Genomic DNA, 12,986 nt, shown 5'->3' with positions numbered 1-12,986 from the left:
TGACCTCCTATTTGCTGGGATCACAAGAGTGAGCCACCATGTCAGGTTCATACGGAGTTTCAAATTCTCTTAACTGGGGGAAATGATACAGAGATTTAATAATAAAGGTGTAATGTTGACTATTGTCTTTAAGCACATCAAAAGAATTACTCTACTTTTCTGAGGCCTCCATTTTAAAACAAATCCATGTTTCACACACAATACTATATTAAGTTTACTATCTGTTGATGGTAAAAAATATAAAAATACTCAATTGTATTATAGCAACAATATTTTAATGTGCATTTGCTCTTGCTTAAAGAAGACTTGAAAAAGCATTATTGCACCAAAATGTATTTATTCTGTAGACAATTCTTTGCACATTAAAGAGATAAAACTAGGTTCAAAGACCTCATGGGAAAACTATTCTTTCCTTGCCCCCAAGAGCACAGAGCCTGAAATCTGATGAGTGTCAGTTTCCAAGGACTGTTCTGTTGCCATCAACTGATCTTTAACACTTTCATCCTTTCTACCTTCTCACCACGATGTAATGTTAGAGTTGAAAGACGTTTTAGAAATTATCTTATAACCAAATCTCAATGTTTACATAAGCATATATACATAAACATATATAAAACAGGGTGGCTTTTGCAGAATAGGAGGCTAAGGGCCTAAAGCTTTGCAGGCCTGAGCACTTCTTACTCTCCACATACCCAAAATGTATCTACAGAAAGATTGGTCACAACCATTTGAAAGAATTTCAAGGAGCCAAATCTATGAGACAGGCAAGTCCCAAAGAGGTCAACTTATACTTGTGTAACTAACTACACCAACCACCTGAGTGCTGTCTCCACTCTGCAAAGGTAGCTGAGACCTTGGGAATCCTTTGGGTTGAAGTATCCAAATAACTCCTCAGCTCCCTCCTCTCTAGGCTGGGATTCCATGAACCTATAGCAGGGCAGAGAGGCTGCTCCTTAAACAAACAGCCAAAGTAATTCCCAAGTTCTAAAAGCTAAGTTGCACTGGACAGTTCATCTGTTGTTAATCTCCCCCTCGATCAATCGCCACTGTATCCACGCTCCAATTATTTTTTTTTCTTGGAAATGCCTCTTGCATCTTGCTCTTTCTTCCCATCCTAGGAACCCAGTTGTGGCCACCCTTCTGTAGTACCTACAATCCAAACTGCTGAAAAAGGAAGCAGAGAGGTAGCTCACTGGAAGAATGCTGGCTTGGTGTGCACACAACCCTGGATTCAGTCCCCAGCATAGAAAACAGAGCAGAGAGCCACAAGAAATGAACTAATAGCAGCACATTACCTGGTGTTGGCCTCCATGCCTTTCCTACCTTCCACTGCATTAGACACATCACAACAGTGCCAACTCTAGAGGAACAGTTTTCACAAGGCTCATGACCTCTCCTAGCCGAGGGTATCATTTTGTTTTGTTTTGTTTTCGAGACAGGCTTTTTCTGTAGCTTTGGAGCCTGACCTGGAACTTGTTCTGTAGACCAGTTTGGCCTTGAACTCACAGATGTCTGCCTGCCTCTGCCTCCCAAGTGCTGGGATTAAAGGCAGGCACCACCACCACCTGTCTTTTTTTTTTTTCCTTTAGATTTGCTTCATGATGGTATCTATTCAAAACAAGTCCAATTGGAACTCATTTATTATAAAATTTTAACTATCCTTGCTTCATATTAGGAAAGGGATATATATAAGACGCCAAGCCCAAGCAGGGACCCTCCATGCTACTTCCTGAAGAAGATGCTGCCCATGTCAAGTATTTTACCTATAAGCCACAAATGATCCTTTGCGCTTAGTCTGCACTCTACACCAAGGCCTTTTGTGCAGCATTTGTTACTATATTTCCTACCTCCTCTCCTTGCTCTCGATCCCAGGACTCTAAACTTGTAAAAGTACTATGGACCAATAACAACAACCAGGCCTTGAAAAATCCTTCCTGTCTCAAGAAAAGCTTAAATGTCAACTTACTAATGAGACTTGATAGGGATGGCATGGCAGTTTGGATTACTTTATGCTCTTCTAGAGGACCAGAATTTGGTTTCTAACACCTATATCAGGTTGCTTACCCCATTACCTGTACCTCCAGCTCCAGGGAATCAAATACCCTCCCTCTTCTCACCTCCATGGATACACAGACACATGTAGCAATACTCACACAGACTCTCTCTCTCTCTCTCTCTTCTCTCTCTCTCTCTCTCTCACACACACACACACACACACACACACACACACACACACACACACAGAGAGAGAGAGAGAGAGAGAGAGAGAGAGAGAGAGAGAGAGGGGATAAAAATGAAAATCCCACTTTTTGTACCTTTTAGTTAGTAATCAAGGTATACTATCCTTATAACTATTAAACCTATCCCAAATAGGTGTGCTATTCAGTGGAGCCTGCACCCACTACCTGCCTTAGGTCTCCTCCTAGCAGCCTGCCTTACACACAACAGGGATTACCAATTTACTTTAGATTCCTTTGCAGGAGTAAACATTTCATTTTTCAAAGGTCACTGTAAGAACGTTCTTTACCAGGGTTACACAGCTAGTGTGTGAGTCTTGAGGAAGCCACCTTGGGCTTCATAGGCTGCCTCTTTCCTTTTTGATTGCTCTCCACTTCTATTTGTCTCTAGTCTTTTCTGCCTACTCCCCTGTGGCCAATTGAAGGCTTAACTTGGACAAGTCAACTAATGGAGATGTATCACATTTCTTTTCCATTACCACCTTCACTGACCCTGCATCCCCTTGCTTAATCAAAAGGATGAGAAGTCACTGCCTATACTGCTATCCATGAGAGGTCAGATGTGGATTTCCTTTCTAAAGAATTCCAGCTAGAAATGAGAATGCAAATGTGAATGGGTGAGCAAGGGCCCAGGGGACAATACTCACCTGACAAACCCTAGAAGTTACAGAATTCCAACAGTTACTTAAGACTGCTCTCACAGGAAAGGATTATCTTGTCAATCTGACATACACCACAGTTCCAGTCTCACTATCATCTGCTATCCTTCCCTGTGGTGTTTGCTCATCACTGTGTATATAACATATGCATAGACTCGGTATTCCAGGATCTGTCACATCTTCGTCTATCTTGTGGCCGGGGAAAGGGACAGAGAACTTCTACATGGGCTAACCAGCCAGACAAACTAACAAATTTCCTAAGACTCTGCATCAAAAGCACAACTAGTACCAAGTACCAGGCAGGAAGTGATCTGAAGCATTCCCGGCAGTATGCCAGGCCATTTCCCTGGCATCATTATCAGTGCAGGCCTTTGGGGGATCGCCATCCTTCTTGTCTATAGCATTAGGCTTTGATCCTCTGAGTGTTACTAGGTGGACTCCTCTAACAAGTCCAGAAAGAGAGTCCTACCAAATACTCTATAAAACACCTCACAAACCCCTCCATTACCTTGTCACCTGGCCTTCCAGCTCTCTTTCGCCTCATGCCATCAGCAGATCCCTAGCTTTTCAACATCTTTACAATCTTCCGTGACATCTCTTAGATAATATACAATCCAATGGACTCCAGTTTTAATGAAGAACTCACTGAATTTCTACTTTAAAGACATTTTCCTTTGTGGCAAAGAATTTCTGTTTAGCGTCACACTGAACTTTGAACATCTGTGAAAAAAATATTCTGTGGCCTATGAAGTAAGAGTGATTCCCATGACTTCCATTTCTAATGAAAATTGAAAACAGCATTATTCTCAAGCCCTGTCAGCTAAAGAACTCCTTAACAAACAGCAAAAATTTCTTAGATGACAATGAAATGTTCATCTTGATCAAACCAAACACATGTGATCACTCCTACTTTTCAAAGAAACTCAGCCCTGCTTTATATAGCGATTTCACAAATTAGAAAATCATAAGACAAACTTCTAGTATCTGAACTTTCATCTCAATTGGTTTTACAGAAAACAAATACAAAGCCAAGGTGCTGATGGCAACAACCAAATTTTTAAATTCTTCCGACAAGTGTATGTCAAGTTCTCAGGTTTCTTTTTCTTTTCCTCTTTCTTTCTTTCTTTCTTTCTTTTTCTCTCTCTCTCTTTTTTTTTTTTTTGGTTTTTTGAGACAGGGTTTCTCAGGTTTCTTTTAAGTCTTACTTTTAGTCATATGGAAATCCACTGCTCATTTATAAGTAAGTTGTTATCAGTTCCTGCTCACAAAGTTATTGAAAGAGGGCATTTGCTACATCTCCCAGGTGATTCCAGACTTTGATACTATGGGCTATAGTGAATGTCCACTAACGACATCCAGTCTCTACTCCCTTTACCTCTCCTTTGGCCTGGCACAAAGCCAGTGGCTGTGAAGGAAAAGCATGAAATTTAGTTCCCTTTAACATAAGTCCCTCCTCACTGCATAAACAGATGCATTCTCCCATCAAAGATGAGTAATGACTAACACCTCACACAGCCACCTAAGGTTCACAATGGCTCTGGAAGCCTGGTTCCCTCTTTCCAGTGCCTTTGCTCCTCAGGCAGAAGGGTGGAGAGCTAGTAAAGCCCTACTGTAACATTTCCCAGCAAAGAGTAAACCAACAGTGTTCCCCAAACCAATTGTCAACAATAAACACTATGCTTGTAAGAAAACCCAAATCTGTTCCTGTTATCTATTAGGTATTCACATAAGAGACACCCTCACCTTGCCTCTGAGGAATACATCTGAAAACTGGGATATACCTTAAGCTGCCAAGGAAGTCAGTGAATGAACTAAAGGGGCATCACACGTTGCCTGTCAGGGCACTGCATACTCATACCAGGCCCTTCTTTTTATAACATAGAGTGCTATACGCCATGCAACTGTTACAAAACCTTTTTCTCCTAGCTGGGTGTGATATAGGCCTACAGCTTATCTCAAATCTTAAGGAGCAAGAACTGAGTTGCATATAGGTCAGCCTGAGCTACATAGAGCCTTACCAAAAAAAAAAAAAAAAAAATCTTAAGATGACAAGACAAGAGATCAAGATATAAAACGGTCTGGGGTGGGAAAGGCCTGGGGATACCGGGTAAAAATCTGTTCCAAGATGCTAGATGGACCAAAAAGGGAACTAGATTAACAGTTCATGGGCTCAGTGAAAGATGAACTTATCAGGGGCAGATGAGTGACATCAGATCCAGAAAGATAGAGATATACACATTGACACACATTAGGGAATATTCAGGATATGTTAGCAGGGACCAGTTCCTTCCTGCTCAGTGTGACACAACTGTGGATTAAGGAAAAGAAAACAATGCTAGGGCTGGAGAGATGGCTTGGTGGTTAAGAACACACTGGCTGCTCTTCCAGAGGACAGGGGTTCAATTCCCAGCACCCACATGACAGCTCACAACTGTCTTTAATTCCACTTCCAGTGATCTGAGACCTTCACACCAATACACATAAAATAAGTTTAAATAAATTATTTATTTAAAAGAGAGAGAGAGAGAACAATTCTGCTGGGAAGATTACCAAGACAGCTATTCAGAGAGGAAGTCCTAATGTGAGAACTCAGGCACAAAGTAGGTCAGTTTAGGGAACACAAGTAAACCTCCGTTTAAAAAATTCTGGTTAAAGCCAAGCATAGTAGAGTAGGCCTTTAATCTAAACACTTGGGAGGCAGAGGCAGGCAGATCTCTGTGAGTTCAAGGCCAACCTGGTCTACATAGTGAGCTCCACAACAGCCAGGGATACATAGTAAGGCTTTGACTTTTAAAAAGTAATTAATTAATTAAAGTAAATAAAATGTTGGCCAAAAGTAAAACCAGGACAACAGGTGTGATTAGACTGAGCCCATGGCTGGAGTTCTTTGACAGGAAGAAAGTAAGGTCTTAATTAATCATTCACTCCAAGTCTGTCATAAAAAGGTATGTGAAAGTTAGGACCAAGATCACAGTAAGCAAGTCTCTGTCATCAGTTGATTATTTACCTTTCTCCCAAGACAACTATGTGGCACTCCATGAAATCCCAGAGCACACTCTCAAGTTGTCTTTGCCCCAGGTATTGAAAGATTAATGAAGCCAGTCAATCATTTTCCCCAAGGCACTTGCTTTGTTTAGGTGTGGAGACTCATCGGAAAATTCACATTTGTGTTCTTTGTATTTCTCTTCTACAGAATCTATATTCTAAATGCCTTCTCTATTTGCCCGACTACTGATTTGTCTCGAGCCTTTGGCCAATACAACATCTAAAAAAACAAACAACTATGTCATTCATTCATGAGTTATGAGTAACAATACACAAGATGTCATAAATTGAAACTACAAATTAGGTATTCCACATCCAGTCTATGTGATGCTAGGGACAAATCTAGGGCATTAAATAGCTAAGCAAGCACTCTACCAATTGAGCTACATCTCCAGCCTCAGAGGGTTTCCAGCTTGTCTATCTATCACTGGAAATGTTACTGGTTTTAAGCAATGCAAGTGGTTTGTGGCTTTTTCCAAACAAGAAAGCACCATGCCTTAAACTTCAACCATGGAACTTTTCCAGTGGTTCTGACATAAGAGCCTGGATATCAGACCATAATTCTGAAGACCCAGGAACCTCTTCTCTCCTGGAGCACGTAAAGTGCTGTGACTTCAGCACAGAACATCCTAAGTGACAGGGCTGGCTTTGTGAATAAGCTTTCTGAATGATGTGATTTAGCACTTCCCTCCCTACCCACCCCCATCTGTCTCTGTCTGTCTCTCTGTTTCTGTCTCTGTGGGGAGAGGGGTGGTGAGACAGTTTCCTGTAGCTCAGGCTAGCCTGAAACTTACTATGTAGCCAAGGATGACTCTGAACTCTACCTCTACCTCCTAAGTGATGAGATTATAGGTGTAAGCCACCATGGCTCAGACTCTTTTTTTTGAAAGTGGCAAAATATATGTAACAAAGAATATACCCATATGGGACCAAACTTACATAATGAACATGCCAGAACACTGTTCATTGTGTTTCAGATCGGAAATGACATTCCTTAAGAGCAGCAGTATTCTTTGAATTCATGTACCTGTAACACATCCAGTTTTGTCCTCCGAGCACTTCTTATTGTAACCTGATGCTTCAAAAGAATACTACATCTGAAAATCAGCATGTTCATGTGTCATCATCAGCCTCTCTGTCATCCCCTTTCTCCTTTCTTGAGCTATTCTGAGTTTGCCTGTGAAAAATGTATCTAGCAACTCAAGTGTGAAACCACAAGCTACACAGCTAATTGATCCTGGGCAGTGATCAGGTCTCACCCCAGACAAATGACTTTAGCCACAAGTCGCATCAAGTGCAATCAATGACCGAATCAATATCTAACCTATCCACATATCTTCTTACTACCATACATTTCTGTGCCCATATTACATGTAGATATTGTCACCACTCACATTCTTATTATATGGAGGAAGCATTTTTTATTATGATATTTTAAATACATTCTGGAGTTTTCTTTTTAATTAATACTAATTAGATGAGTTAAAGAACATGTCTTTCCTAGAAATGTCACCAGTAAAATGCATCCAATTTTTCCTCTAATGTGGTCCATAAAACTTATTTGATTAGCAGTACTATAGAGGCCAAAGCCTTTGTATGCAGGCACTCAAGCATAATTTAATCATTTTATTTAAGCATGAAAAAAATTATTTGAAAGCCCTGTTAGGTAAAATATCCCTGATTAGTTTAAACTTACATTTGAAGGTGTATTAAAGGTGAAATACATTACAGACTGCTCAGTATGCAATGAAATCATGTTAACTTTCTCACAGTAGTCGCCAGTGAGTTAAAAACTGTAGTATTAGGGAATGTAAGGAACAATATCACAGTTTTAATAAACATATTTTAAAAGATTATTTAAAAATAAATATTGTTTTGTGCAATGCCTTTTTATATTACCAGGATGTTCACCTATGGAAACCTCTTTTCATAGTCAAACAAGATGAGGCCCTAATTGCATAACACCATTTATCTGCTAAGGAAAGTGCCCGCAAATGAAAATGCACATTAGGCAGTAGGTTGTCAGAATAGAAAATTGTTTTTTTTTATTTTTATTTTTTTGTTTTTAAATAACCCACTCACATTAACAAAAGGCTGCAGTAGCTTCCAAATTATAGGTTGTTATTTTTAGTGGAAGTAGTTCAATATTCATATTGGAGCAGATGTAGCAGTTCAACAAAACGGCTCTTCAAATCCTGCACAAATTGAAAACAGGAAAACTGATTGCATTTTCTCTTATCACTTTCCTTTTCTGAATTGACACTTTTAGCCTTCTGAAAATTTACACATGGCTTTCATCTCAACAGCACCTGCTGATCAAATGGAAACCTAACATTTTCATGAAAATGGTCTAAAAGACTAGTTTTGTTCTAAAACACTGTAAAGGGCATTGGTTCCCTGCTTGATGGCAACAGTCACTGTATACTATGTGTAAGTCATGGTCACTAAGCTTTTTAAAAACTATGTTTAGTCTCTTCTGGCTTTATCCCATATCTACTTTTGGTGTGGTTCAAATTTCTTGGACTCAGTGTCTACCTAATACTTAATTTTATTATGTATGGTGTGTAAAATGCAAAGTGTGTAAAATGCAGGTGACAATAAGAAGACAGCAAATGATATTTTGTCAGCATCTACTTGGAAACCGTATATATCCATATCACTGTCTATGGACACACCTGAGTTTGAGGGAGTCACATCCCATCCATTTCCCATTTCATCCACCAAAAGAAACTGCAGAGGAGTCAGAATCAGGCCCTGTGTTGGGAGAAACTCGAAACACTGTTTTCTAAGACACAGACTTAGCTGTTTGAGAACCCTAGGCTGGAACACAATGGCTATCAACCTGCTGAAATTATTTCCAGGGAGGGTAAAGGGAAATCTTGGAAATGGGTGTTCTCTTATGTAAAATAATCAAGATTGCTGACTAGGTTTCTTTCCCAGATTTTTGAATAAACATACATTTCTATGTAATGTTCAATTCTGGGGAAGTGACTGATGTTCCCAAGACATGCTTTCTGACAGTCCCTTAACCAAAAATACTCTGCTCCTTCTAAGGGACTGCAGGCTAGCTTTTCCCCTTCTGCCTGGGTGATAAGGTACCCCGAAGGCAGAGAGGACATGCAATAATCTATGTGCCACTCTGACTAGTTGGTCTGTGAATTTCAGTGTTTTGTCATGCTCACTGAGGCAACAGCAAACCTGCAATGTCAATATGTTCAGTCAATGGAAGTAAAATAATGGGACTCATTGTCTTCCCCAATCGATCTGCTGCTGTCAACAAGGAAACATGCCCCTCTGGCTTTAAACAAATTTTAATTAGGCTTTTAGTTACTGGCTCATATCTATGTATGTATGAAAACACCTATCTCAACTGTGTGTAGGAGGCAAAAGCGGTCATTTCGTCTACTTTTCTTCATTTTAAGAACCTTCTAAAGTTTATATGATTTTTTTAAATAAATTCATGAGTCAAATGACAATTTGCTCCCCCCCCCACACACACACACACACTGACTTCAAGCAAAAGATGGCATGGTTCCAATACAAAGTATAATCTCTCTACCACACCTAGAGTGATGCTCACCCTCCTTGTCAGAGTTGAGCCATAATCTACCATTCTCCTCTTTCCATATTAAAAGTGGTCTTCACTGGCTTTTCACACTCCTTCTAGGACCTAAAGCATCAATTCGTCACCTGTTCAAAACAAGCCAAGCAAAACCAAGTACAGATGACCAATCCCCAAAGCCTCTGCCCTTCCCTTACTTTATCAACCATAAAGAGAAAAGGTGAGAAAGCACCTTGAGAATAAGGCAGGTGCAGAAAGTGCTGGGAAAGCAAGCATGCACAGGGAATAAAACATTGTCAATCATTCAAATCGCACCTCAGTTCCCCAGTCTTTCCCCTTTTTACCAAGAGACTCTGTCACCTCAAAATTAAAATAAAATTGAGCTAATCAAGTTGTTAAGAGTTCTTCCTCTCTTTTCTACATCTGAGGGCTCTAGCGTCCGATCAACAAATAATCTATTGTTCCCCCTTTATCAAGTCTCTTTAAACCTATTCAGGCTGGCAACACTAAACCCAATTAAAGATAAGGCCCTCCGTAATCTCACCTCCGTGAGTCCCCGTCTGGATAGCTGAGGTGATGGGAGATAGCGTGGAGGCCAGGGCCGCTGCCTCCTCCTCACCCCGCACAACAAAAGGCAGATCCTCTCCCTCTCCCTCTGTAATCTTTAAATGTAAATTCCCTCTGGCAGCTAAGAGCAGCGCCCGATAACAGGTTACATCTTCACTTCCCTGGCTCTTATCTGCTCCAGATCGTTGGGGCCGCCCCCCACGCCGCGCCCGCGCGCCCGCCGCCCCCAGCCCGGCCGCGGAGATTACCTTCCGGCGGCGAGCGCGAGAGGCGGCCGGCCGCGCGGCCCCCACACCGCCGCTTTGTATTCATTAAACACACATCGGAGCTTATCAGAAGTAAAGGGCTGGTCGGGATGGCACATTGTGTGTGAGTGAGTGTGTGCGCGCGGGAGGGAGAGGAGAGGAGCCAACGTGCATCAGGGTGATTACAATATCAGCAGGGCCCAGATGGAGGCAGGAAAATAAACAGAGGGTGCGTGCGAGACGGAGGGGAGCGGGAGGAAAAGTGGGAGAGAGAGGGAAGAGAGGGAGGGAAAAGATGCTGGCAGGAGGGGAGACAGGGAAGAGATTCATGGGCGGGGACCGGCCTGGGATGGGGTCAGAGCATGAGGACAGCTATCCAGAGAGGCTGTGAGGTGGTGGCAATCAGGGCTGCCAGGAAACCCGCGCTCCCGAATCAGCCCCACCTCCCAAATATTTGGATTTGCTAGCCCTGTGGCTTCACTAACATTAGAGGTTCCCTCAAGGTCAGTGGGATCAAGAGCTCTCTCGGTGGTTTTGACAGTGACACCTTACCACCTCACCTCTATCCAAAGACATACCATTTGCAAATCAAATCTACCGTGTCTACACAACAGTTCTGCTGTCTGCCAGGACGACCTCCTGTGGGAGTTGCCTCTTTCTCTGTTGACCCCCATATTCTGAAACCCAGTCCCCAATCACCCACGCACACGGACCATACAGGTAGATACAAAAGATTCCCACCCACCACCACCCACCCACCCACACACACACACACACACACATACACACACACCTCCTTTCAAGCTTTGAGTGTGTCCTAGCAGAAGCTTCAGGGCAGCCAGCCTCATTGTGATAAGGAGGACCACTTGTGATTGGTGGCTACAGGTGACTCAGACACCTGCTCCACCTCCAGAAGTCGTGTTAGGGTAGGAGCTTCCTTCTGTGTATATCTGGGAGTCTGTTTGGGAGGTGGGAATTCGAAATTGAGGCAATCAATCTTGGCTTGAGCTGCCTTGCAGCTCTTCACCCACCCAGAGCCTGAGAATCAATCAGAACAAGCAGGAGCTAATGCTCTACCAGGCGGCCAGAGTTCATCCTCCTCCGCCCTGGCCGGGTCAGGAGGGGGATACACCTGAGTAGTCCCTAGGGAGCCCCTTTTCACTTTTAAATGCACCCATCAGACAATCTGAACATCTGATCAGATCCTTAATGGAGTGCGGATAATGCAGCAAAGGAGGGCTTCTTATTGGGGGAGGGGGAGTATTTGGCTGTGTTGTGTTTCTAGGCACTGAAGCTTGGTTAAGCCTTTCCAGCACTACTGAGAGAGAGAGTTCAATAAACCACAAACTGGCATGGTACACACTGCAGCCACAACTGCTGTGAAAGTTGGGATCATAAAATAGTCTATACAAGAAAAGTCAGTAAAAGGCGACAAAACGGGGGAGGACAGGGATAATGAGTTGAGACAGAGAAAAGCAGGGGGCATATTTTAACAGGGGCTTTGTTTCACCAAGCGCCTTCCAAATAACCTAGTCTAAAACAATAAAACTGATCTTCTGTGCAATGGACACCCTACACACACACACACACACACACACACACACACACACACACACACACACGAAAAGAATCAAGGGAAATTTGATAGGTAACACAAAGTGAAGAAAGCTGGGCATAGTGGGGGAAGGGCATGTGTGAAAATCTTGTCATAGAATGAATGCCAGATAAAAGGGGTTCTGCTACAATCCTCCAGTAATCCAATAATGTGGAAAGCCTCTCAGTATCACAGCACAAGAACAAGGTAATATTTCTCCATAAATCTTCAAAAAGTATCCAGGTTCAGTAGCTAGAGAAGGGTGCTGGGGCAGGAAGCAAACCATTTGGCAGGCTCCATGACAGAAGTGAACTCTGCCTAGGTGGAAATCTGTCATCCCTACATGTTTTAAATTTAATAATAGATTTCCAGAATATCCCTTTAGCTCTTGTAAAAGGTGTCCTTTAACCTTTTCTCTCCCAATGACAGAAAACTGCATTCACAGTAGCCAGCAGCAGCCACTAGTTAGATCAGGTTGAGCACAGACTGTATGTAAACACCTTGAAATCCAATGCAACTCAGCAAAGGGAGGAATACAACATTCAAATGCTCACTGATTTTCTCCCATTGTATTATTCTCTGTTACAATCTTAACAAAAGTGCACTAGATTCAAATGCACTATGTCATTTTAACACATAGTTAAAAATGAAGAAAGTTCTAATACCGCCTTTAACCTCAGACCAGTCATATTTTTCTCTAAAAGGTATCCCAAAGACTAGGCACAAAGAAAACAGCAGAGCAACCTAATGCATGAGTGTTCTTGTTTTGTGAAAGTACAGTGTTTCTACTACTCTGTGAACTGACTTCTGGCTCCCCACCCCCAACTGCTTCAGAGCTTTCAATGAAACACACACACACACACACACACACACACACACACACACACACACACACACACACATATTAAAGCTTAGTGTGGGGACCTCTCCCCCTCCCCTGTAATCTCAACACTCAGGAAACTGATGCAGGAAGATCACTATGAGCCCAGGACAGCCTGTGTTCTCTGGTAAATTCTAGGCCAGCCTGGGCTACTGAATGAGATCTTGTCTCAAGAAAAATCAAAATCAAAACCAAAG

The 12,986-nt window shown here is 42.2% G+C and overlaps 1 protein-coding gene across 1 annotated transcript in view; it reads right to left on the bottom strand.

The window, feature by feature from the left end:
- Window positions 1-10,434, bottom strand: part of Runx1t1 (RUNX1 partner transcriptional co-repressor 1) — a 136,523-nt gene extending 126,089 nt beyond the window's left edge. The window contains 3 exon segments of the mRNA XM_035438992.1: window positions 10,048-10,105; window positions 10,108-10,184; window positions 10,319-10,434. Coding sequence (XP_035294883.1) covers window positions 10,048-10,105; window positions 10,108-10,184; window positions 10,319-10,434 — 251 coding nt within the window.
- Window positions 10,435-12,986: the final 2,552 nt, after the last annotated feature.

Source organism: Cricetulus griseus, chromosome 2 (genome assembly GCF_003668045.3).
Source record: "Cricetulus griseus strain 17A/GY chromosome 2, alternate assembly CriGri-PICRH-1.0, whole genome shotgun sequence".
NCBI lineage: Eukaryota > Metazoa > Chordata > Mammalia > Rodentia > Cricetidae > Cricetulus > Cricetulus griseus.
This window is presented reverse-complemented; position numbering and strand designations above follow the sequence as displayed.